This window comes from Drosophila guanche, unplaced genomic scaffold (assembly GCF_900245975.1).
Source record: "Drosophila guanche unplaced genomic scaffold, DGUA_6, whole genome shotgun sequence".
Classification (NCBI taxonomy): domain Eukaryota; kingdom Metazoa; phylum Arthropoda; class Insecta; order Diptera; family Drosophilidae; genus Drosophila; species Drosophila guanche.
This window is the reverse complement of record NW_022995743.1, coordinates 1,190,049-1,216,016: the sequence shown is the minus strand read 5'-3', so window position 1 is coordinate 1,216,016 and position 25,968 is coordinate 1,190,049. Positions and strand designations below refer to the sequence as shown.

General features: G+C 48.6%; 1 protein-coding gene across 2 annotated transcripts; it reads left to right on the top strand.

Annotated features, from left to right (window-relative positions):
• The first annotated feature begins 4,332 nt into the window (after positions 1-4,332).
• LOC117591754 (uncharacterized protein DDB_G0271670-like) lies at positions 4,333-22,385 on the top strand. Of its 2 annotated transcripts, XM_034285092.1 has the most exons (5): positions 4,344-4,543; positions 11,099-11,560; positions 20,573-20,600; positions 21,679-21,814; positions 22,172-22,385. In XM_034285092.1, the coding sequence occupies exons 2-5, from the start codon at positions 11,222-11,224 to the stop codon at positions 22,260-22,262; spliced, it is 594 nt and encodes a 197-aa protein (XP_034140983.1). In that variant the 5' UTR covers positions 4,344-4,543; positions 11,099-11,221; the 3' UTR covers positions 22,263-22,385. The 2 variants fall into 2 exon arrangements, with proteins under 2 accessions (XP_034140995.1, XP_034140983.1); XM_034285104.1 differs by lacking the exons at positions 20,573-20,600; positions 21,679-21,814; positions 22,172-22,385 and adding an exon at positions 11,670-11,715 and having other exon boundaries at positions 4,333-4,543.
• Positions 22,386-25,968: the final 3,583 nt, after the last annotated feature.

Genomic DNA, 25,968 nt, shown 5'->3' with positions numbered 1-25,968 from the left:
GAATTTAACCTAAGTGGGGATTGATATATAATATACCGTAAATGGTCAACCTGATGGCCCCCATAGATTGTTATCTCCCAGGTCAGTAGCGAACTAGTTGTTATGGTTCATTCATTTGATTTAGTTTCGATAGTTACCTATCGATGGTTGAGCGCTGCCAGACAGCTATATTTATTTAGCCAACATTTGGCGCTCTATTTGAAACGCTTCGACGCCATATGGGAGTATCAGTTTTCGGTTGTTTTTTTCGTCTTGTCTGTAATTCTATATCCACGCCAGACGTCCTTCTTATGTGAAATTCAAGTAGCTCAAGGAAGCTACAAGTTCACCCAACAGTTCAAGTCACATGTGGGGCTTGAACGGACCCCCCACACGCGCACAAAGCAGCCGGAGGGCCGTTTAGGGCCTTCGTCTGGTGCCGTCATGTTGCTCCTGCCGTCCCTCCGTCCCTGAACCATTGGCCATTTGGAATTTGCCATTTTTTGGGCTTACAACATCCGCTTACAACCAACCCATCTTGGGGCAAATAAATCATCAACAAAAAAAAGCTTACATTTCTAGGAAAGCTTCTAACGTCCAGTGGCAGCAGCAGCACTTTCCACATGACACCTGAACCCCACTCAAGTCGCAGTCAGAGCCGTTGGCTCCATTAATAATTTTCACACGACCTGCCGGCTGGGCAGGGGACAGGGAGAGGGGTACGGGGTACGGGGTACGGGCTGCTCCTCCTTGTGTCATGTAAATTTGACATGCCACATTCTGTGGCCGGGGCCACCTTTGCGTTGGGTTGCGTAAGCTGATATTTTCTGTGCAGCAGCATAATTATGTTCTTTATGTTTTTTACGCCGAAAGAAGAACTGGATCAGCAGCAGCAGCAGCAGCAACAACAACAAGAGGAGGATATTTTGGGCTTTGTTTTTGTTTTATTATTTGTTTTGTGACTCTCTTCGTGTGGCCAGTGGTTGCCGTTCTTCTTCTTGTTACCGTTTTGGTCACTTTACAAATAGTTGAAGTGGAAAAAAGCTTTATGGGATCTGCGGCAGCTACTCCTCCTCCTCCTCCACCGTCGGCAGTTGGTGGCTTTTGAGCGGGTGACTTGGCAATCAAACCGGTTGTCCCTGCTCTGTCTTTCTGCTGGTTTTTACTGTCTCTGAATTTTGTATCTGCTTCTACGAGTATATGTATATCGTATGTGTTTCTGTGTGTGTGTGATTTATAGTTACGCACAAGCGCGCAAATCCAATTAGACGAACGAACCGACTGACCTGCCTGACTGACTGACTGACTGACAAAATTGAAGCTTGGCCCGCAGCAAACTGCCGCCAGATCTTCAGCTGGAACTCCTCCAGCCCAACACAGTGTTCATTCCCGCAAAACTATACGAGCAATATTTTAATTGATTTACAGCAGCCGAAACTTTGCTTCAGGCAGAGATCAGTTCTTGAAGCGGAGGCAGCTGATATTCTCTCAATGTTCCTATAATTTATGCTTCCCAAAGTTATCTACAACGCTTCCCCGATCCCCATCTAGCACATTTATCTTCATTTAATTAATATTCCCTTTATCTCCAGTGATCTAAAGTTGACTCCCACAAATATCATCCAAAAGTTGTTTGATTCCCTAATATTCCACATATCTGGCAGCCACTGTAACTCATAGATTCGGGTCGGGTCCGGACTGTATCTGTTTTTCGACGTTTACATCATCGCCAATGGCGGAACTTCATTTGCCCCGGCCACACACCACACAAATGTCGTCCATCGTCCGCTGTCTGTCCGCTTTGCTCGCCTTTGTTGCATTTTTTCTCAAAAATACATTCAAAGCAGCGAACTGCAGTCGCGCATCTTTATCTACAAATTGAATTGAAATGTATGTCATAATACCTTTGGCATGCCGGCCAGTTGCTTGACATTAAAAATGTGTTCCCTGCCGCCCCGCCCCGCCACGCCCCGCCCCGCCACTCTGCCACTGCCACTGCCACATATGGTTGAATGCAAATTTTCATCAGCCATATGGAGCAAAAATAAAACACAACCTGATGACGTTTCTCTCTCTCTCTCCCCAATTGAAATGCAACTCACAAAACTTTGGGGAACGGGCCTGTGGCCTGATGCCTGGGGGCCTCAGATCTCGGACCTCGTCCGGGTACCCGCTCCTAGCTGAACGAACATTTTGTGCTTTTAATTTTTTTCGCAAAAAGGGCCAAGTGCTCGGCCGTGTGTGGTTATTGTTTTGATGGCTCTTTCCCACGTTAAATGGGTCTCAAGTATGATATCGTATCAAGATCGGGGCTCTGGACAGGGTGTGTTCCACACGTTCCACACACACTTGAATGCTTAAACAGTTGACTGTGATGTGGTGTCCCCTCCCCGGATAACCTTCAGGCAATTTGTGTTTTATTTTTTGCTGGGGCTTTTCCTATGGAAAGTCAAGCCGAAGCCGCTCCACCGTTTTGGTAATCGTCCATCCGCACAATAGACCGTATTTTTCGGGGGTGAGCGAGAAAGAGAAAGAGAAAAAGAAACAAAAATTGATTGATAGTCGCGGCACATTCCACATTCCACGTTCCACAATCTTCTCCCTTGACACCCCCTTCCCATAAACTTGTTTTCACCAACTCCCCCTCACTTCCCTCTGTCTTTCTCCCCTCCATTTCTATAGATTTTGCAAAACAACAAACCAAAGCGATGATTAATTGGAGATGACTGACTCGGCGGGGGGAGGGACTGTGCAGATAGGTCACAGATCCCATAGTTTATCCCGTCTAAAATCGTTCAGTGAACCGATCGGATCGATCGACACAGAAACTCTAAGACAGAAGATCCAAGACCAAGTAGCATCTTTCTCTTAAAGTCTCCCATTGTTTGGTGCTTTGTTCTGGTGCGAGTCGAGAATTGGATTCTTTGGAGATATATTTGCATTTGTTGAAGTTTTGGCCAACCTTTCGCTTGTACCGTTAAATCGAAGCCACTCTCTTGGGCCATAAATTGGCTGGGGCCAAAAGCTGTAACAAAATGCCTCATTAACACCTGGTTTGCGTGCGATATATGAGCGTTCGATTTAACGGTCATGCCCCGATCAAAATATTGAAATTCAATTTCTGTATGGCCAGCAGAGTGGCACGAATGGTGCGCGGGGAAGGGAATGGAAGGGAAGGGGCGATGCTCAAGTTCAGGGCCCATAACCTCGTTGGTGGTCCCCCAAGTGGTTCTCCGTCTTCTCTTTCCTAATTAAAATCAACATGCGCTGAAAATCAAAAGTGCAAACAGAACCAGAACATAAATCAACGTTGAAGTGAATCCGAATCAGAATCTGAAGTCTGAAGAGCCCAAACCCGCAGCCGAACCGCGTGTCCAGGCAGCAGCCAAAACTGATCTCTCTCTCGCTCTGTCTCTCTGTTGAATCCCATCCCAACGGCCTTGCTTATCAGCCGTTTTCCTTTCCTTTGTTCATTCGGTGCCTCTTCTTTGGTTTGCTTTCTTTGTTTCCGAACTCTTCTTGCCACACGATGTTCTTGTTGTTTTATTTCTGTTTTTTTTTTTGGCCAAGTTGCAGCAGTCCATTTTGCCGCAACAGGTTCTTGTCTTCCATTTATTCCAGTGAGCGCTCTCTTGCTCTCGCTCTCCCTCCTCCCATTCCCACATAACTTCCAAAGCCAAGAACTGGACACTCAACAGGTTCTGAAATGAAACAGCGCTCTCTGAGAGCAGTACTCTCTCTCTCTCTCTCTCTCTCTCTCTCTCGCTGTATTCCTCCTGCTTAGATAAGTGACTTTCAGTAATATAGAAATACGAGTATACCTGTTTACTTAGCTCTGTGCAGTTGTTGTTGTTATTGCTGCTTCTGCTGGTGTTCCCTGATAAGAGGGTCTAACCCCCATTAGCAAATGATTTCGATGGGCAACATATTGACAGCATACGTACATTTCCTACTGGGTTTTTTCAATTTTGCCGCCCGCCCTCTCTCCCACTAGTACGAAGCGGCTCAGGTAGAGCTGCTCGCGCTCTCTCTCTCTCTCTCTCTCTCTCTCGAAACCAAGGTACAATTTGTGTACGGTAAACACAATCTCACTCTCACGCGCTCCCTCTTTCGTTATTTCTTTCTTGCCATACATGAAGAGAGCACACCTCTTGGAATGCACCTCACCTCGTGTGCCATACACTCGGACCACAACAACAGCATCGTCTTGAGACGCATCGCCCTCTCCCGCTCTCGACTGTTTTTAGCTGCCTTTTAACGTGGCTTGCTTGTGTATTTTTGCAATTGCTCGGACAGAGAGCGAGAGCGAGCGAGCGATTCGACACGATACGAGGTGAGCTTTGCCTGATCGAGACTCTTGGCCAGCGGTGTCTCAGTCTCCATTCGGCTCTCATTTTGTTCAGTTCGTAAGACCCCGACGCGCCAGCAAGAACCAGAGGCAGAGACAACGTTATATGCCCACCCCCTCGCGCGCTCGCTTCTGGTGGCCCGCGCAGCCTTTCCGTGTCCGCCGTGTCCGTGTCCCGTGTCTGCGATAGTGAGTGTCCCGTGCCTGTTGTGCCTTGTGAGTTTATTAAAAGAATTATTACATACGAATAACATAAAACGAGTGCATTTCTTTTGACAACGGAAATTCTGTGAAAAGTTTAACCAGCTTAAGCTCTCCACGCAACATAGAGAGAGAGAGAGAGAGAGAGAAAGAGAACGTCGGGGAGAGAGAAGTAATGCAAACAAAAAAGCGGCCAAAAGCACGAAACGGCCTTTTAAGCTTTAAAACAATATCGTGTAAAAATGTGCCTCCAAACAAAAAAATTACACAATTCAGCAAACATCAACAAAATGAGACAAAAAACAGAAGAAAAACAGTTTCTTGAGTGATTCAACCTTCAGCCGCTGAAGAATTCTTCCGCTTACAAAATATCCATGCATATTTTCATGAAAGATTGTTTTAGCGGGTGGCAAGAAGATTCTGTGTCTTCAGCTGTGTCTCTTTTCTGTTGAGTGTTGCGGCTGCCACAACAAGTTTTCCCCTCCAACAGCAACAGCAACAACCATTTTCCAACCAGTTTTCGGAGCTTGCCATTTTCCGCGCTTCAAAAACTTCTTCCTTTTTATGCTTCTCCTTCTTCTGCATGCGATCCCAGAGAACCAACAGAGAGAGAGAGAGAGAGAGAGAGAGAGAAAGGAAGATAGACAAGGCGGAGCACAAAAGCAGCTGCAAAATTTCTCATGTGTCGGTCATCCCGTTCTCGTTTTTGTGCCTTCCTCCATGTAGAGCATATAGCATAAACACCCCTAGTTAGACCGATCGACAAGACCTGGTAAAACCTGGTCAAATAGGTGTCCCAGTACGTGTTTTAGATTATTTAGTGGTGGGGGCGCCACCACCACTCGCGCCGCAAATAATTTGCGGTAAGAAACTCAATTCGTGGACCCAAATGCATCGTCGCCTGAGACAAATCCGAATCGGAATTGTGGGTCGTGAGACACAGCCATAAAGTTGCATAAGCAAATGCACCGAAAAACGAATGAAATAAACCAGCAATTAAAGCCATAAAACCATGTATAGCGATAGAGGAGTGTTAGAAGTGGCAAACAAAGAAGGTTAGAGAAGAGAACGATTTGCCAGAGGTAGGAGTGGGACTTGAGAAAAAGAACTAAAACTAATGCGAACTAAATATTGATATTCCTGTGACTCAACTCCCTTTTTCCTGTGAATCATCCATCCAGCCAGAAATTAGAGTTCCTCAAGTTTGCATCTCTCTGAAGTACTCAAGAATTCCGAAACTGATTCAGACTGCGATAACGAATGATAAAGAGCAAATCATGCAAATCCCCTTGGCTGACATTTCTGCACTGACAGGGAAAGTGGGCGAAACTGGAGCTGCAGCTGGAGGAGGAGGAGGAGAATGCAAGAAGGAGCTGCAGCTCTGGAGAGGCAGGCTGGCAGGCAGGCAGGCAGGCATAGGGTTTCCATGTCGCATTTCGATGTGACAACTTATCAACTGTCTCAGAGGGGGGGTTGGTTCTGGCATGGCATCAACATCAAATGCTACAAAAGAATTTCAAAGCAAACTTGTTTGCTCAACTTATAGCCCCGTGATTGGTGGGGAAGGGGAGGAAAGCGATAGGTAGGTGGAAATGGAGGTGGAAGTGGAAGTGGAGGCGGTAGTGCTGGAGCAGACCCAAGAGCCGAGTTCAATACACTCGCCGGCATTCACCCGACAAAACCAAATGGTATTTCGACTCTTGGTGTTTTCGGGTGTTTTGAACTCATTTCGAGATGCGTACCGTACATATTGTTGTGTATCTCTCTGGGCTTTCCATTTCTGGGTCTCTTGTGTCAATGTTTTTGTAGCTTTAAAGATTGATTAAGTTGTTATACGAGTCGAGTACTCGCCACCCGATGATCTATTTAATTAAAAAGGCAAACATCCGTGTGGAATGCGGTGTGAAGCAGCAGCAGCACCAGCACCAGCGACCTTGCCATATTTGATGGAATTTCTATCTGGTTCCCATCCATGATCCATGATCCATGATCCATGATGTGTGCTTCCGTGTGTGTGTGTGTGTGTGTGGTTGCCACTCGAGTTGTCAGCGGCACCTCCATTGGCGGTAACTCGTTTCTGGGTCTCTCGCTCCCTCTTCCTCTCTCTCTGCCTCTCTGTATGACTGTGTGGAGAGTTTTATCTTATCGCAGGGGTATACTCGTACTGTTGCCGGCTCTCAACGACTAAGACTAATTTTAATCTTATCGTTTGTCACAATTAAGTAGTGCAAACACCACTACACTCGCGAACCAGAAACAGAAACGGCAACAGAAACAGAGACAGAGACAGAACCAGAAAGCTAATGAAACATCATCCCAGGCAGCAGGAGAATTCTACCTCCCCCTCCCAGAGTTGTAAATTTCTCACATAATAAGCTGCAATTTCGGGAAAACACGAGCCCTGCCACGCCACACACTGAGTGTTTTTCCTTGACAAAAAGTTGCGCAAAAAATTGTATTTTCTTGCTGCTCGAACGGGACGACTCGTGTCTCCAGCTAAGCAAATAAACAGAGATGGAATGGGGGGAATGATGATGATGATATAGGGGCTGGCGAACGAAAAAACAGAAAGAAACTCACAAAAAATAAGTTCCACAGAAATTGCCATTTCATCATTATTTGAGCTAGAACGAAATACGTAATAGAAAAACCATTTGCCCAACGGTAGATACAAAGTGTTGCGAGAAAGATTGTTTAAATCTAGGAATTAAAAGCATCCCAAACGGGAACCAGAACGAACGATGAAAGATCTATCTGAAGAGGGTTTCTCTTGGGTGCGAACTTCCACTTAAATTTTATTATTTATATGTTTAGTCGAGTGTTTATTTTGAGTCAAGGAGGAAGTCACTTCACATGGAACAACATTCCTTTGCTTTCTATCAACTTTTTCTCCCCAGATACACTTTTCTGGCTTTCCCCTGCCTTGTTGCACTTTCCTGTGGGGGTTTTTTTGTGTCTGTACATTTCATATTTGCATTGCATAAAGTGCTAGGAATTTGCAAAGGTAAATATTTGTGCCACATACCACACCGACACTTGTTCTCTCCCTCTCTTTCTGTATCTCTCTCTCTCTGGAGTTCCAGCATCTCCCTGGCTCTGCCTGTGCCTCTGCCTGTGTCTCTCTTTCTGTTTCGTTGATAAGAAAACGAGAACGAGAAACGACCTTGTGGCTCGAAGCCAACGACCTTCACAGTTTACCCAGACAAATTACAACATCCACTCTACAGGCCTTCAAAGCAACTAAATTTCGCATCCTGCTGCATGCCGTATGCCGCATGCTGTGTGTTTGCTCTTCGCTTTGGCGGAAGTAAAGCAAACACAATGAAATCATACGAACCGATCCCTTCCTTCGGTCCCGTAGGTAGATCCTTCCAGGTCCTGTTGACAGCGGATCATAAACGAAAGCCGAAACGAATGCACCTCTGAAATGTTTCTGTGTGTGGCGTGTCTCTCTGTAGCTGCAACTGCAACTGCAACAACATTTACTTACCAAGAAGCGCAGCTTGGGAATAATACATTTCCCTTAGTTTTTCCCTCGTCAAGCGCATTGCAGCGCAGCGGAGCACTAAAGAAATCGTTGAACTTGCCGCAGGTTGCAAGCAGCGGTGTTGCCAGGCCCTTTTTTTGTGGCTGGTTGCTGGCTGTTGCGGAAATCCAGCGAACGAATAAAATTTAATTGTAAATTTATGCGTCGACTGAAGCTCGATTTTCTGCCCCAGCTTTAGGCTGGCTCCATCTTCCACCTTCCACCTTCATCCTTCCCATTTCCCCCATTTTCCAGCAGTTGCCATTTTGCTTTTGTTTTGCGGAATGGAATGCCTCGCGATCTTCACCTTTGCTTGCAGCAGCAGCTGCTACCTGTGTGAGAACTGACGAAAATTATAATGAGTTGGCAAAAGTTGAGAGAGTGTGGCAGTGGCTGGCACCTCAGACCGGCACCTCAGGTAGTAGCTGGCTGGCAGGTAACAGTTCCCATTCATACGAAGCAGTTGCAGCGCTTTTCTAACGCTTGTTAGTAGCTGACACTACGAGGAGTACACTCCGAGAGTACAAGCGTAAATTTATGACAGCCGACACCCGCTCTCTGCGATTCCATCTCAGGTATTCCGATCTTTGACAACTCTTTTTCGGTTCCCCGTTGGCCACCTACGCAGCAGCAGCAGCAGGGAGAAGCAGTAACAGTTAGCAGATATCTTAAGCTGATAAGCAAACACTTACTTGGTTATGGAATTCAACAAATGCTTGAAGTGCCACACAGACACAAAGGGAGAGACAGAGACAGAGAGAGAGAGGTCAGGGGTTCAAGGAACACAGAACCCAAGGTTGCCAAAGCAATCCATTCTTTGTTTTTGTTTTGGGCATAGCTTCAATGATTTACAACCATTTGAATAGAATAGTAGATGGATGGTTGGTCAATGCTGGAAAGATCTACAGATTAAGATATCAAAGATCTAATACCGAAACCCAGTGGAAACTCAAGGGGAAAGATTTCACGGTTGCAAGAATACGAACCATAATTACAATGAAAATATTGATTTTCTTCTAAGAATTCAGATGTGAAAGGGCACAATTTCATGGTTCAATTATCATAATTTAGCTGAAAATATGATTTAATTTTGGGACTGGATTCAATGGCAGAAGAATATTCAATTGGCTCTGAAAAGGATTCACAGACAGAGCCTTGTTTTTGCCATAAAGATCAATGTATTTGTTTAGCGCTGGTCGCTGGTCTTTCAGCCATTTCTGACCTCGCCATCGATTGGTCAGCAATCAAAACCCGTTCTTAGAGCCACTCTGGTCCGTCGTCTAGTCGAGTCGAAGCTTGGAACATGGAAGCTTGGTAACTGGAATTGGAATTGCTATTGCTATTGCTATTGCTATTGCTATTGGGTTTTGCTTTTGTTTTTGGGCAACTCGGGGGAACTCACTGCTGCAGTTTGATGGTTGAGGGTTGGGGGTTGGGTCTGTGCTCATTTCGCTGGCGCCACTTTCTGTATTTTTGCATGTGTTTTCCGCATTATATTTCTTTTTGTCATTTTTGCATTTCGATGTTGAATATTACGTGAGGCAGAAAAACAAACCCAGTGCCCCAGCGGCAGCAAAAGGTGTCTAATTTCGGAACTCACTGCGGCTAGTCGTATTTATATTCGCATTCTACCCAAGGCCATAATTAGCAAATTGGTTTGGGGTGGGTATCCTCCTCCTGCTACGAGGAGGAAGTGTCATTGCACTCTCTCCTGAAGCTGAGACTGAGACTTCGGCTGAGACTGTGGCTAGTAAGTAGATTTATCTGCCACGTACTTTGTACCCCTCCTCATCCGACCCTATCCCAACCCATGCCAAAAAACAGGCTTCTTCCTTCTCTTTGGGGGCTTCTCGTGCCTCTCAGCTTGGGCCTAGGTCTGGAGCTGCTTCCAGCTCTGTGTCTGCGTTTGTCAACAGAATCCAGTTTTTTTTTTTTCTCTGCTAGGACAAGCTCTAGCTCCCACCAGCAGCAGCAGCAGCAGCAGCAGCAGCAGGAGGAGGAGAGACAGCAGGGTACTCAGGGGCTCAGATGAAGCCCCAGTCGATGTTGCGTTCCTTTGGCATCGCTGGTTCCAATTTCAATTCAAGTTCCAGTTCTCTGGGCCTGGGCCTCCACTCATAATTATGCATTAAACACTTGAAGTTTACGGGGCCCCAGAAGTGCCAGCTGCTGCTGCTGTTGGTAGCTGCTGCTTGTGGCAGCCTCCAGTGGCATTAATGGACATCAATTTGCATAGAAACCATACAGAAAACGATGACATTTCAAAGAGAGACAGAGCCACAGCCACAGACACAGAGACAGAGACAGAGACAACTGCGTGGGCCATTTGGAGACGATGAAATGCAGTCGCCAAATCGCATTTGGGCGCAAACTTGTTTATTGGCTTAGACGGACGACCGTCTCGGGTCGACACTACTGCTCCTCCTCCTCCTCCTCCTGCTGATGCTTCGGCACGGTTGTCGCCTCCCAGTCGCCACTCGTCTCCTCTCCTCTCCTCTGCTCCCCGCTCTTTGCTTATTTCGTGGGTCAATGTTATGTAAACCTGGTTCACTTTTTTTTCTTTCCTTCCTTTTGTTGTTGTTGCTGCTGTTGCTGCACACACCACATACATATAACACATAATACTCTCCAACTTATTACACAAAAACCTAAATAACTCGACAAATATTTACGGACAGACGGACGGACGAATGGCAGCGGTCAGTCGTTCACCAAAATCGATTCAATTTCTCATGTGTCTCGCGCGCTCTCTCTCTCTCTCTCTTTCTCTTTTGCTGTGTGTGTGTGTGTGTGTCTCCCTCTCTTTCTCTCTGCCCATCCATCTATGTGTTTGCCGTCTCCGTATTTTCTGGTTTGGCTGCATTGCATTCCAAAAGATGCGCCACAGACCGGACTCCGCGATAACACAAAGAGACAGGGACAGAGACAGTGGCAAGGAGGGGGAGGCAGCAGCAGGGAGTGCGACAGATGTGTCGCCAGAGAGCAAATTAAAATTAAAATAATTCCAAAGATTCGCTTACATCATCTGATGAACCCCTTCACAGAGGTGGCCCCACAGCGAAATGGCAATGAGATTCAAGCAGCTCTAAAAGCGTGCCACAAAAGAGGACTTTGAAAGAACAACAAAACGAAGCGCTAACGAAAAACTCTCAGCAGCAAATGCGAAAATGCGAAATCACAAGGAAAATGGAAACCGTTTGACGGTCAGCTCATCATCCTCCTCCTCCGCCTCCTCCTCGTGCTCCTCCAGCAGCACGACGGATCTGAGCAGCAGCGGGAACGGGAGCGGGAATGGAAACGTAAACAGTCTGCAGCAGCAGCAGCAGCAGTCGGAGAAGATTTCGGTGGTGTCCAAGTTGCTGCTAAAGACCGCTGGCATTGGTGTTAAGGATAATTCACAGCCACGAAGGGATGCCACAACCAACAGCAATAGCAATAGCAACAGCAACAGCAACAACAGCAATGCCAGCTTCAGTTCCGCATCGATCGCCGGCTCCATCATACAGGTAAGCCCTCTCCCTCTCCCTCTCCCTCGCTCTCTCTCTCTCTTTCTTAACCGGTTTTTGCTCTTTATTTTCTTCTTGTTTTATTATTCTTGTTCATAAATCCTCAAAGCGCGCAGAATTCCAATCGCAATGTCTGTGACTCACCAACCGCCGCCCCGTTGTGGTCGTTGCGGCTTTATCTGTCTCTCTGGCTGAGGTTTCGGGCCTGAAAATGAAACAAAAGTGAAGGCTGAAAACAAACAGTCAAAACGAAACGAAATGCCCCCAAAAACCCACGCACCACGCACCCGGGTATCCGGGAATGGGAATTCAATTTGAATGGTCGATTCGGTCGCTCGGTCGCTCGGTCGATGGTGCATCACTCGATGCAGGTTCCTAATTGAATTATGGCTCTGACCTCCATTTCCATGTGGCATGGCATGGCCTGCTTGCGTCCACATAAAGTAAAGTTTCGTTTTCGATATTGTATCCCCAAGATGCTCCCATCCATCCCAGCATCTCCAAACGGTTGGTTCGATGCCTTGTTTTTGGTTTTTTTTTCTTTGGTGACTTTTGTTTTTCTTTGTTTGGTTTTTGGGTTAAGATTTTTGTGGATCAGCATTCAGCACCAACATCACTTGGGGGAATCCGCAATAACGTGCGCCCCTCTGTGTGGGGCAGGATCAGGATTCGAAATTATTAATTGAACGACCGGCCGACTGGCAATGAATGGAAGCCATAGGAATGTTGTTCCACTCCATGCGATGCTCAATCCGGAATTCAGACTTCAGAAATCAATGAATGAATGAATGAATGAATGCTCTGTCTCCCTCCTTCTTTGATTTTTATTGCACATAAAAAATGCTTATGGAGGAACAAAGAATGAATGTTGCAGTTTTAAGAGTTTCCAACTCTTATCGTTAAACAACGATTTAAAGCGCAAATAAACCATAAAGAAATGCTTTTAAAATGTTGCAAATATCATATTATAATTCCCTCCAATGGCATATTGGACCCCCCTTGGTGCTTTTGATTCGATGATTTCTACATGTGAGCCATCTCCACTCTGTGATGCCCTTCACTGATCTCATTCTGTCATTGCAGACACAAACATAAGCTCTTACTGGGGTTCTACTTGTATGCTCCGTCTTTGATTTGCTCCGTCACCCGTCACCCATTAACCTTAACTGAATTTCGTTGTGAGCTCGGGCCAGGCCAGGCCAGGCCAGGCCAGGCCAGGCCAGGGTCGCTGCTGTGTAATCTTGCCATTCGATGCGATCTCCCCCCCTCGATGAATGCCACACATTGGGAAATGGATTGCTTTGCGGCTAAAATGCAAAATAATTTACCAAATTAACGGTACCATTATCACAAGCGACGATCCGATCAATCAAAGTGAATCCGATCAATTAAATGCTGCCTCCGAGCGTGGCACGAACAAAGAACACATAGAGAGAGAGAGAGAGAGAGAGAAAGAGGTTACAGAACAGAAAAGAACACAACGGAGCACAGGGGAAAGAATTGTTGAAGACCTGCTCATAGATGGAGAGATGAAGATGGAGATGATGATGTCTGGGATGGGAATTGGAACAGCATTGACCTTATCACCGAATTCGAAGGAGTGTGTCGGGATGCGGGATGGAAGTTCTTTGATTAATCATCTCTGCATTCCCGTCTTCATGTGTGTCGATTGTTATCATTTTGATTTTGTTTTTGCAAATATGCGCCCCCTGGGCACACCGCAAGAGAATGCCCATCCGTCCACCAATAGATGGATGGCTCGATGGATCTCTCGATGGATGTTTAGGTTATTGAACCGCGCTCAAGCTGAAGCTGAAGCTGAAGCTGGAGCATTTGTGCCGCTTTATTTTCCATTTTTCATCCGACTCTCTGCCACACACACGCACAAAACGCTAATTACTGCGGTGTCTGTGGAGCGCACGCTTTAGTTCCAGTTATTAGATGTAGAACCCCAGCTGGTTCTCGTAAGCGTACGCGTACTCATACTCGTACTCGATCTCGTACTGGTGCCCATTCCATTCCACGCCATCCCATTGATGGAGGAACACATTCTCGTGCGGCTTAGAACTAGTTTTTCGGGGTCTCTGAGATATTTTTGCATCGATTAGGCCACATTCCACGCACCTATCTCCCGCCGCTGGGCGTTGCAATCTCTTTTGTGGCTATTTATAGCTGCAATCGAATTAATTGTGGCCACGCCCCGCACGCCACGAATAGTGGATACAATGAATAGTATGAATAGTGTACACTGAATACCGGATAGTGTGCAATGGGTAATGGGCTTGACGAAGGTCGTCTCCTCTAACTCTCGGAATCTCTGCCCATTCTTCGGGCACTTCTTTTGCCTCTTTTGAGTTGAGTGCGCAGATTTCTAAAGAAATAAATAAGTTTTCGGACCTCAAGATCTAAAGATCTCTTCCCCATTTTGTGGGTTTTTTTTTGTTTGTTATTTTTTGTCGAATCAGCCCTAGCACTTGACGCTGTAGCTACATATTTGGATTATTGTTATTACTATGGTTTCGTTTCGTGTGAAGTTCCAGGCTAAAGTTCAGTCCAAGACATAAGCCACTGTCCAATGGAGTGGGGCACCCTAATCGTTGGTTAATTTCCGTGGCAGCGGCAGCGGCAGCGGCGGAGCTGCTTTCCTTTTAGCTGCGGAAATGATCGCATATTTCGCCAAAAGAGATCTTAAGATTCCAAGCAATTATGGAGCAACAAAGGCGGTCTGGCTAATACACTTCCCAGAATTGAGAGAGAGAGAAAAAAAAGAGAGGAAGTATTGGCATTTGTTTGCTTCTCTTTTAATTGAGTGAACGGAGTGAGCGAAAGGGGAAATATGTCAGAGAATTGTTAGCAGAATCATTTGCAGAAACCATGGGAAAAAGTATTAATTTTCTATCCCGGCATGCCGCTTAATGTTTGACTGCTGAAAACATAAACAATTTGTGAGGGGATCTCCAAAGATTCCACCCTTAATTGCTATTTTTACTGTAGAGCATTTGGCACTTCGTTGCTCTGCATTTAAGCACTTTCATTTTCATTTGCAATGGCCTGTCTGTCGAACGTTGAAGCTTAGATCTTGCAGCTCCAACTCCAACTCTGCTGCTGGACGGACGCTTAACGCTCATTAGTTCTCCAGCTGAGCCGTCCCCCCAGCAACCCCCGGGCCAACTAGTTTCTCACACACCCCTCAAACCCCACAAACGTATAGAATTCTCTCTCTCTCTGCAGCAAGCGGCAAGCTCTGCAATTAATTAATGCCAAGAAGCGGCAATGGCAGAACAGAGCAGAAAGCCGCAACAATGCTGTCTGCCAGCCTGCCTGCCTGCCTGCCAGCGCTAAATTCTAGCCAGATTCCAGCTAAATTGTTTGTGCCTTTGTCTTTGAACTCGAACCGCCATGAGGGGACAAAAAGAGAGAGAGAGAGAGACTCTGACTGCCAATGGTTTGCATTTTTTAAGCAGAAGAGCAACAAAATTATAACAAATAATTGCCTGCTGCTCCGTGCAGCGACAGGTGCAAAAGAGCGAAGGAGCCTGCCAGCCGTAGGATGCCATTGTTCCACAGATGAAGAGTTGCAGAAGTTGCAGAGTGCCAGGGAATCCACTGCACTTTTTCGGCCAAGGGGCATCAACTTTTTCTTTGTGTGCCACACTGCTGTTGCCCCTGATCTTGCTGCCGCTGCCTTAATTAATTAACAAACCAAGTGAAAATGCATTTGTTTTTTGCTTTTTGTGTGTTGGCCAAGTGCCGTTGGCCGTTTGGCTCTCCTTCACCTTCAACGATTTCATTTTTGTCGACTAGAACACCCCCCCCCACACACACACACACACACACACACACGGGACAAGGCAACACTGAAAATTTCACTTTTGTTTCTCCTCGAGCAGCGGCAGACAAAGCGACATTCAAGCCACGAAACAATTTTGAGGTCAACAGAAGAGCAGAGAAGACTCGTTCCCATTACCAAGATTCGTCTCTTGCTGTTGGCCAAAAGTGGTAGCAAGCCAAGAGTGATGGCAAGAGGGGGGGCAGCTACAATGTTACTTTGGAGTCCATTGAAATTCTTGCTGCTTACTCGACCAACTCCAGCCCCAGCTCCAGCTCCAGCTGCTGCTCCAACTGCTGCTTGATGGCAACCACAAATGAACTGAAACTCTCCGCTGCTCTCTCTGTGTGTGTCTCTTGACTTTTTCGTAATTTAATGCCAACTTAGAAGAATCAAGACCCAAGAGTCGGCTCGAGTGGCTCAGACAGACCTCGTCTCAAGAGACAGTTGGCCTGCCCTTTCGATACAGTTGCTTTCAGCCCAAAATAAACATGATTTGCCATTTCTGTGCTGTCATCGCATGTGGAGGATGCATCCTCGTGTCGCGTCGCCAATCGAAAGTACAAGATTTTTCTGCTTTCTAATTAAGCGTCTGAGGTCTGAGGTCTGTGGTCTCTGGTGACGGTTCTTTGGTCCACTGGCGTGCCTGGCCACTGGAACTTGGCTAATTAAGGGTCGACTCTCTGCCTAATTATGGCGAATAATAATTTCCCCCGCCTTTGCAACATGTGTGTGTGTGTGTGAAAGTGAATTAGAGTCCAAGAAATGGAAATCAAGTTGCGCTTCGTTGGATCAGCTAAAGATACGACGAGTACGAGCATGTACACACTCGCATGACCTTCTGCTGTGGTGTGGAGTTCTTGGGTTCTGGAATTGGCATTCTCCCGCATTTCAAGAACCAGTTCGCGTTGCCTCTCAGGGGTCTCTCATGGCTGTACCAGTGCCAGCGCCCCTGCCTGAGCTGAGTGGCCCCAAAAACAAACAAAACTGCGTTGCCATGTTCGTTCTTATTTGCAGCACGCCTGAAACTTATCACTGGCCATAAATCTTGCCACATGCCACAGCCACACAGCCAAAGACCAAAGACAGGCACACGGCATACCAGACCAAAGGAGAGCACTGGATAGCAGCGGTGGATACCAGCAGTGGTGACCAGCAGACCAGCATACCAGTTGCCATGCCATGCCATGACCATTACCAGTTCTCGCCACTCCGTCCGGGTTTTTTTTTTGCCAAAGTTATTAAGCTTCAAAGAGGCAGCCATCGAGGTCAAGGATGCAGCGGCATACCTGCATATATCCTGATCCCATTGCATAAACACTTATTCGCTCACTAATGAGACGATCGCTGCCCCGCTTCAACCAGCTGAACTGCCAAAAATTATTACTAATGAACGCACAGCCAAGATTCACTTTCATCGGTGGCCCACTTTCAGGGACTCAACGCCAGACAGCCGATGTCCCATGTCCACTTGACAGCTGGCGAAAGGAGGCTTTCCGCCGCCCTGCCTCCTGCCTCCTGCTCTCACTCGCTTTCTGCTAAAGTGTGAAGACCTCCACGGTGGGTCCATCTTCCTGGACAAGCCGAAAATAAGTAGAAATGCAGCCAAAAGCCAGAAATAAGTGCTCAAGCTGCAGGCCATGCCACAGTGGGGCAAAGCTGAGTTTTGTGGGTGAAAAAAAAAGCACAAAAGAATCTTTGTCACAGAAATGGGACTGGCTATTCACTCCACTGAATAACAGACTCTAGCCCACTGTGCAATCACTTTTGGCATCGCCTGCGTCCGTGTCCGTGTCCGTTAGCCGTGTCCGTTTGCCGTGTCCGTTTGCCGTGGCCATTGCCTGACTGCCGTTTTGTGACTGTGTCCAATTTGGGTGCAGATTGACAGCGATATGCGTTTAATTTGACGATAAATGGCCAATATAGCACGCAAGCAAAAGATTATGGAGAGTGGGTAACAGGGGGATCGGGGGCAGCACAGGACTCTTGGTTTTTGTTGGGCCTCGTTTTTTGTTGCAATTCAATTCTAATGCCCCACGCGGCCTGCGGGCCTGCGGGCCTGCGCATACTACCCCCGCGACTCTCGTTCGTGCTCTTGCCAATTGCCAAATTCAAATCAAAATCGCAGCACGATCGCAGCAGCAGAAACCAAAAGAAAAACCCCGAAACCCAAGACTGAAGTTGAAGTTGAGACCGAGACCGAGACTGAGGCTGAAAGCTGAAGCTCAGAGCTGAGGTTCAAGCTGAAGCTTGGCCACGTTTGCTCGCATTTTGATTGCAATTTCTTTTCCGTCTTGCTGCCAGACTATTCACAGACTTTGAGAGAGAGAGAGACTCTCTGGAGTCAAAGAGTCGTGTTGGCCATTAAAAAAAGGCCAAAAACAATGGGAAAAACGCAACCAGCAAACGCAAATCAAAATCAAAAGCCATCAAAGGAAAATGTACAAATTTTACTCACGAAACGAATCCACTGATGAGCCAAATGGAGGGGCCAAGTGGCCAAAAAACCGAAAGCCGATCATCAGATCGAATGCGCGAGCCTCGAGGCATAGCATTTTCGTTGGCGAATTCCGCAAAACTTTGTGCACCTCACGAGAGAGACATGTGGGGGCGGTGACTGTCAATCTGTCTCTCACGTGCCTGTCTGTCTGTCTGTCTCTCTGTCTAGCTCTGGCTCTGGCTCTGTCACTGGCACTGGCTGTCTCTTATCACGCGCTTGGCACGAGAATGTGGCCTTACTGGGTGGGCATGAGTCAGTGGCAACGTCATCGCCATCTAATGAATGCGAGACCTGAATGAATGCCCAAAACTAATGTTTAAACTCTTCAACGGCCAACGATTTAAAGTGCAATTAAATGCGCGTTTGTTTTGCTTTTAACTACAATTTATTATGGATTTTCTTCCGCTTTTACTTGGGGCGCAAAGTTTCTTCTGTTTCCACATGCGAGCAGACAATTTCCCAGACAATTATATGCAGCGCCTTTTTGTTTTTGTTCACCTCGAGGGGCACTGCAGCACTTGGCACAATTTAGTAAGTGATTTATTCAACACGCGCCCAAAATGTTTGGAGCGGAAGTTTGATATCGCCGCTGGGGCATGTTGGGGATCATTAAGAACCGAAGCAGGGATCCGCAATCCAGCTGTGTCCAGCCACTGACCCACTGCACCAGATACTCCAGAGCTCTGGCTCTGGCTCTGGCTCTGGCTCTGACTCCATCTTCATCTCCATCTGCCAGCCATGGCCTGGGCAATTGATTTATTGTGCTTTGGCTATGGCTCTAGCTGTTGCTTTGGGTCTTTGGCTCTTTGCCTGCTCATCCAGAGCAATTTCACATGGGGCCCAGACACACAGCTGTGGCTGTGGCCGATAATTATGGGTTTAGCGGAGGCCTAGAAAAAGGTCTCTCTCTCTCTGTTGGCCAGCAAATGCATCCAAAGTAAAGGGCTACGAAAAATAGTGCCCCGTGGGACAGTTGCTGATTTAAATTCCGTGTTAGAGAGACACAATAATTGCGGCAATTGGTCGTTGAAGCCAGACACAAAAAGCAAAACCCGAAATAAAATCAAATGAAATGAAGAAACTGCACGACGATCGACCGAGTGAGTGAGTGAGTGACTGAATAAATGACTCCACTTGGAGCCAAGGAGAGTCTTTGGTTTCGGTTTCTGTGCCTTGAGTCTTCAGTTTTTAGTCTTCTGTCTTGTGTGTTGGGAACATTCGAAGGTGGAGAGTGGCAGGCAGCATAAATCATTAAAATTCTTTGGCGAAGCGCCCTCGGGGTCTACCCAAATGCTCGAGAACTTTTCGGCTTCAGCAGAGCTAAGTAGTTGACCCAGAAACTGATATTCTATTGCATATCGTTGACTCTAACTGACTGACTGACTGACTGGCAACTGTCAGTCATATGATTCGGTTGCTGTTATTACGAGAATTATTATTATTATAATATATTTATGATTATGATTTTGTGATTTATTTTCGCCATTGTGGCGCCAAAGTCAAAGAGACAATCAGCAGCAGCTGCTGCCCACGTAGCTGGGGCACTAAAAATACAGAAATAAAACCAAAAGACCAACAGAGATACATAAATACAATCCCCAAAGCCCCAAAGGCCCCAAAGCGCCAAAGCGCCAAAGCGCCAATCTCAATGCAATCGAGAGGCTTCAAGCCAAAAGTCTGTCAAGTGGCTTGGAGGCTTGGCCTCTCACACATACTCATACATATATGTGTGTGCACGTAGTATTATTCATGAGTATTTACTATTCGATTTGGTTTATGAGACACACACTCGTCGCCAGGCATCAAATTGTTAAGTATACGACGCGTGAGCTTTTGTCTAGGGATGGCAGCAACAAATGGCTGAATGGCTGAATGGACATCCAAGACTGGGTGTGCTCTGTGTACACTCTGCTCGTAAAATAGGAGGACATCTTCAGTGTAACTTTATTGCCACGATCTCTTTGTTCATTTGCGATTTGTGTTGTTTGTTTTGTGCCTCGAATCACTGTGATTATTTCCCATGTTTGTTTACAAGTTATCACTCGATTCACTGATCACTGGAATCACCGTAACGCCGCATGAATCACTGCCATCCAGCCAGCCCTGTGTGCCGTGTGCCGTGTGCCGCCGTGTAGCTCTGCTATGACTCCATCATCCAGCCATTCGTTCGATGCACAGAGCATTGCTTAATCCGGCTTATTATGGACGCTCCGATTCGCTGCCCCACCGCTCGCTTCCACCCACTTCCACGTGGACTGTGGCTGGTTGCTGCAACAGCGCTTTGGAGCTTTGGTGGCTTGTGTTTTTCGGTTGCACTTCAAAATATGTTCGCTCGCTCCGCGGAGATTGCCAATTGCAGCGACCATCTGGACTGGACTGGACTGGACTGCAATAATTTTCACTTAATTATCTAATGAACACGGGGGGCTGCAGGAGGAGGCAGCTGCCGGCAGGGGACTCCAGTTATTTTGTTGATTTTTGTGCTGTGGCCAGCCAGTAATTATGGCCGGCGATCATTTGCAAATGTGAGCATTTTGGCCAGACCAATACGCGATGGTCGATGGTCACATAACTAATGATTAAACCATTTCAATGTTTGAAATTTTTGTCGAGTATTATTATGTGGCATTTGGTTTCATTATGCAAGAAGCGATTTCACTCTCCATTGTCTGATCTCTTGCAGGATCACCATCAGCATCAGCAGCAGCAGCAGCAGCAGCAGCTACAGCTCCACCAGCACCAGCACCAGCACCTCCATGCGATGGATCAGTGCGGCTTGACCCAAGCTGGCTTGGAGGAGTACAACATACGATCATCCTCGCAGTACTACGACCAGACGGCGTTCCATCATCAGAAGCAGGCGTCGTACGCCCAATCCGAGGGCTATCATAGCTATGTCTCCAGTTCGGACTCCACGTCGGCCACCCCATTCCTGGACAAGTGAGTTGGGGGACAGGCCAGTGGTGGCAGCTGGTGCACTGCAAACACGTTACCGTGCGGCGACAATTATGACAATTTTATTCGGCCATAAAAGATTCTTGGTAACGCCATAACACATGCAAAGAGAGAGAGAGAGAGAGAGAAGAGAAGAAGAAATAAAACTGAAAACGACAACGGCGACGGCGACGACGACTACGACCAGTGCTTGAAGCTGTTGGCTTTCAAGGTCTTTCAGCCGCGACTCGAGTGGCTCCACGGACTGCCTGCCAACTGCCGCCTGAACTTGCCCCAAAGTGTAGTCTCATATGAAGTCTCGCTCTCTCTGTCTCTCGTGTGTCTCCATCGACATGCTGAAGGCTAAGCCCAGAAATTGAAGTAATTACTTGGCGAGAAACCAGAAACAGAAACTTTTCTGTAGCACGCAATGATTTGCCGAAAAATGCCAAAAACCCCACTTGAAAGCAGTGTGTGTGTGTGTGTGTGTGTGTGTGTGTGTGTGTGTGTGTGTGCCATCCAACATTTATTCTTTCCTTCTTTCGTTTCTTGTGCAGATTACGTCAGGAGAGCGATCTGCTGTCGCGGCAGTCACATCATTGGTCTGAGAACGATCTCTCCTCGGTCTGCAGCAACTCGGTGGCACCCTCGCCCATTCCACTGATGGCACGCCAATGCAGCAGCAGCAGCAACAGCAGCAGCAACGGACCTGGCTCCCACCACTCCCACACCCACACCCACTCACATTCCCATTCCCATAGCCATTCCCATGGCAACTCCTCCTCTTCCGCCTTGACAGCCAACTCGAACAACATCATCAGCGGCAGCAGTGGCAGCGGCAGCGGCAGCAACACGAGCACCAACAATGGGAACAGCAACAACAACAGCTCCGAGAGCACTTCATCGACGGAAACCCTGAAATGGCTGGGCTCCATGAGCGATATATCCGAGGCGAGCCATGCCACGGGCTACAGTGCCATTGCGGAATCGGGTAAGAAGTGTCGCCAGCAAAAAGAAAGGGAAACAAACGAGAGATGGAGAGCCAAGGAAGTGCATGCATAGAAGCATTTACTATGGTCCCAGAATTATGATGCCAAAGCTTAGATTTGGATCATTATGGCAATCCCTAGAGCGGCACTCGTAATAAGAGAATGCTTCTTGGACAATTGGCAAATATGTTTTTGGGCTGGCGAGTGGCAGGCGCGGCTGCAGCCCACTCACTCCCATACACGACCTTGGCTCATTGTCTGGCTCTCGACCCACTTTTACTCCCTGAGCAACACGCCCTAACCAATAACCAATAACCAAGTAACCATTCTCCCTTTGTTCTTTGGTTCTGCCTCTGCAGTTTCCTCCTCGCAGCTGATTGTCCACAGCTCCCGGGTGCTGACCCCCAAGCGACACCACAGCGAGAGCGTGCTCTACCTGCACGACGGTGATCCCCCAGCGACACCGACAACAACGACAACGACGATGACGTTGACCTCCTGCTCGCCCACAGAGAGTTGCTCCTCGCAGCACGTCCATGGCCATGCCACACAGGCCTCGGAGGACGGGAGCAGCAGCAGCAGGAGCAGCAGCAGCAGCAGCAGCAGCGGCTCGATGGCAATGCAACCGCTGCGCGTCCAGCATCGCCACAGTCCCAGCTATCCGCCCGTGCACACGTCCATGGCCCTGCACCACTTCCACCAGCAGCCAAGGATGAGCACACAAAGTTCCTTGCCCGAACTGGAGTCGCCCACGGATAAGCCTCGCTCCCTGATGGGTCAATCTCATTCCACGGGCGATCTCCAGCACAGCCACCAGCACTTGGGCCGCACCGGACAGCAGCAGCAGCAGCAGCAGCAGCACAAGTCCAGCATTTCGATGACTATATCCGGAAGTGAGTCCCAGACGCAGGCACAGCCACAGCCACAGCTGGCGCTGCCTTCGAGCAAGCAGCAGCTGATCAAGTCAGATGCCCTCAGCTGCAGTGCACCCAATATGGGGGAGCAGTCGGCAGCCCTGGACTCCTCGTATCGCAGCAACCATCGCCTGTTCCCGGTCAGCACGTACACGGAGCCAGTGCACAGCAACACCTCGCAGTACGTGCAGCACCCGAAGCCGCAGTTTAGCTCCGGCCTGCACAAGTCCGCCAAGTGAGTAGCCAAGCAGTAGATTCCTCCCTGAAAGCTAATCTCTCTCTCTCTCTCTCTCTTTGTGCTGACAGACTACCTGTGATAACGCCAGCTGGAGCGGCTGTTCAGCCCACCTGGCACTCGGTGGCCGAGAGAATCAACGACTTTGAGCGCAGCCAAATGATTGAGCCGCCGAAGTTCGCCTACCTGGAGCCCAGCAAGACCCATCGCCTGTCGAATCCCGCGCTCAAGGCGCTGCAGAAGAACGCCGTGCAGTCGTACGTGGAGCGGCAGCAGCTGCAGCAGAAGGAGGAGCAGCAGCTGCTGCGTCCACACTCCCAGTCCTACCAGGCGCTGCACGTGGAGCGCAAGTCGCTGCCGAACAACCTGAGTCCCGTCATGATGGGCTCCTCGACGTCGTCGAGTGGCTGCAGCTCGCCCACGCCGCCACCGCCGCCGCCACGCTCCCGCTCCCTGCTGCCCACGCTGCTGCGACGCTCCAGCTCCGCCTCGGACTACGCCGAGTTCCGGGAGCTGCACCAGGCGAAGGTGCCACCGCCGAGCATACGGAACATCAGCAGTGCGGAGAAGCTCTCGTTCAATGACTGTGGCATGCCGCCGCCTCCGCCGCCACCTCGCGGACGCGTGGCCATGCCCGCGCGACGCACATCCTCGGCCACGGAGTACGCGCCGATGCGGGACAAGCTGCTGCTGCAGCAGGCGGCGGCTCTGGCCCACCAGCAGCACCATCCGCAGCAGCATCGCCATGCCGCGTACCCGCCGCAGCCCCACCAGGCGCCAGAGCGTCCGCCCAAGCATCCGAATCTGCGTGTGCCCTCGCCCGATCTGCCACCGCCGCCGCTCGGGGCGGAGCTAGACACCAGCTACACCTTTGACGAGCCACTGCCACCGCCACCGCCGCCGGAAGTGCTCCAGCCACGCCCACCGCCATCGCCCAATCGACGCAACAGCTTCGCAGGGGCATCCACGCGTCGCTCAGCCTACGCGCCGCCGCCAGCAACAGTCGTAGTGGCAGCTACAGCCACAGCCACAGCTCGAAGCATAGTTCCAGCAGCCAAGGTGCCTCCTCTTGTGCCCAAGAAGCCAACGAGCTTGCAGGTGGGTGCCGTCTGCCGTCTACCAACTACTCGACAATCGACAATCGAATTGTAATTTCTGATTCTCTGATTGCAGCACAAACATCTCGCCAATGGATGCGCCAATCTGCCGCCCACAAACAATCGCAAGCGTCCGCATCACACGCCGCCCCAGCCCATTCTCGAAAACATTATTGTGGCGCCACAGGTGCCGCCGCCACTGCTGCCGCGTGCACGGCCCACGACAACGGCCAACGACAACATTATTGCCAGCAATCTGGAGAGCCATCTGGAGAAGGGGTGAGTGTCCAAGGATCGTTTGTTCCATCAAGCATAGAGCCTGGGTGTGCCCTCTGTTTGGGCCGTTTGTTCTTGACCCTATCGAATCCAATTAACGTTCAATCGAGTGCGTGGTTCCACGGAACGGTAGCTCTCAGGCCTCAATGATTTGGTGATCTAATGAGCTGCTTCCTTTGAGGCTGATCGGAGGAGAGCCAGGCCTGTGGGGCCCGTCAATCAGCTGTCGTCTAATGCTTAATTGGATTATGAAACAGACCATGCCAGAGCCAGGCCAACCCGATCACTGAGCCAGAGACTTTCGCTTTCGACCCACTAAATCTCCCACTTGGATCCAATTGCCAATCGCCGAAACGCTAAACGAGAGTCGCTGCTGCTGCTGCTGCTGCTGCCGCCACAATGTGTCAACTGTTGCAACAATTTATGCTTTTGGCTCCAGTGTGGGCAGCAGCAGCACTAACAGCACTCTCCACGCCCCACCCCGGAGTTGCCTGGAGTTCTTTGTTCTGATTGTGGCGGTAAAAGCCAATCAAATTGAATATCGAAAATGTATCTGCGGGGCAGGCGGGACAAAAGGTCCATTCTTGTGGCCATTGCTGACATTGATAGATGAACGCCGCACAGTTCATTAGCGCATAGTTTTTGCAGTCACTGTGTATGGGCATCGCACCCAAATTTCAAGCATTAGATAACTCAGAGCCACACATTCGGTTGGGGTTTGTTTCTGTTTCCGTTTCTCTTGCTGTTTGTGGCACGATCAGTGGATCAATATTTTATTCTCTATAAATCTGGGCACACTCTGGGGCTGTCCCCTCTGTCCCTCCCTCCCGCATGTTCAATCATTTCTATGGCCTGTCATGTTTTCTCGGTGGAGATTTGTTTTTGTTTTTCCTGTATGTCGTTTTTTTTTTGTGTTTAGTTTTCGTTGGCTCTGGCGTTGACACCGGAGGAGACCTTTGCGGCACGATTTGTTGCAGCGGCAGCATCCAGTTATCCAGTATGCAACGCTGCAGCATTCAGCACGAGACAAATATTGACACAATTTGTGGCAAAGTTTTCAAACTTCGGCTTGCTGTTGCTGGCTTGTAAATGGGCTTGTCGTCGGAGGAGAGCTTCTCGCTCCAGAGTCCAGAGTCCAGAGACCAGACTGGGTTCAAATGCCGTTCACCAAACGAACGAACGAACGTGCCTAATTTGCATTTTGAAAGTTTCTGGCGTGCTGAAAATAGAGCAAAGGGCAGCCCGACGTCCCGTCCGAAACAGATCCAAAAGAGATCACCTGCACACAGTCTGTCGTCTGCCTTGTCCGCCAATAGCTGACTTCAATTAGAGCAACACTCCAGCTCCAACTGTAACTCCAATCCCCCCGTCCCTAGAGAGGTGTGCCTGCCATGTGCCATGTGTTCTCTTGACAGGAACTCTAATTATCGCCTCGCACAGCCGTCGCACTGACAGCTCCAAAATCGCAGTAAAGTGCAGGCATTTTGGCAATTGGGCAACACTCCCGAGTGCTCGAGTGCTCGATGGCTCGATCTGCGGGCTGTATTATTTTCAAATTAACTGTCGACCACAGACCACGCGTCGTATGCGCACTATAAATCACTCATTCGCCATGTTGCCAGCCCAGCAAGAAA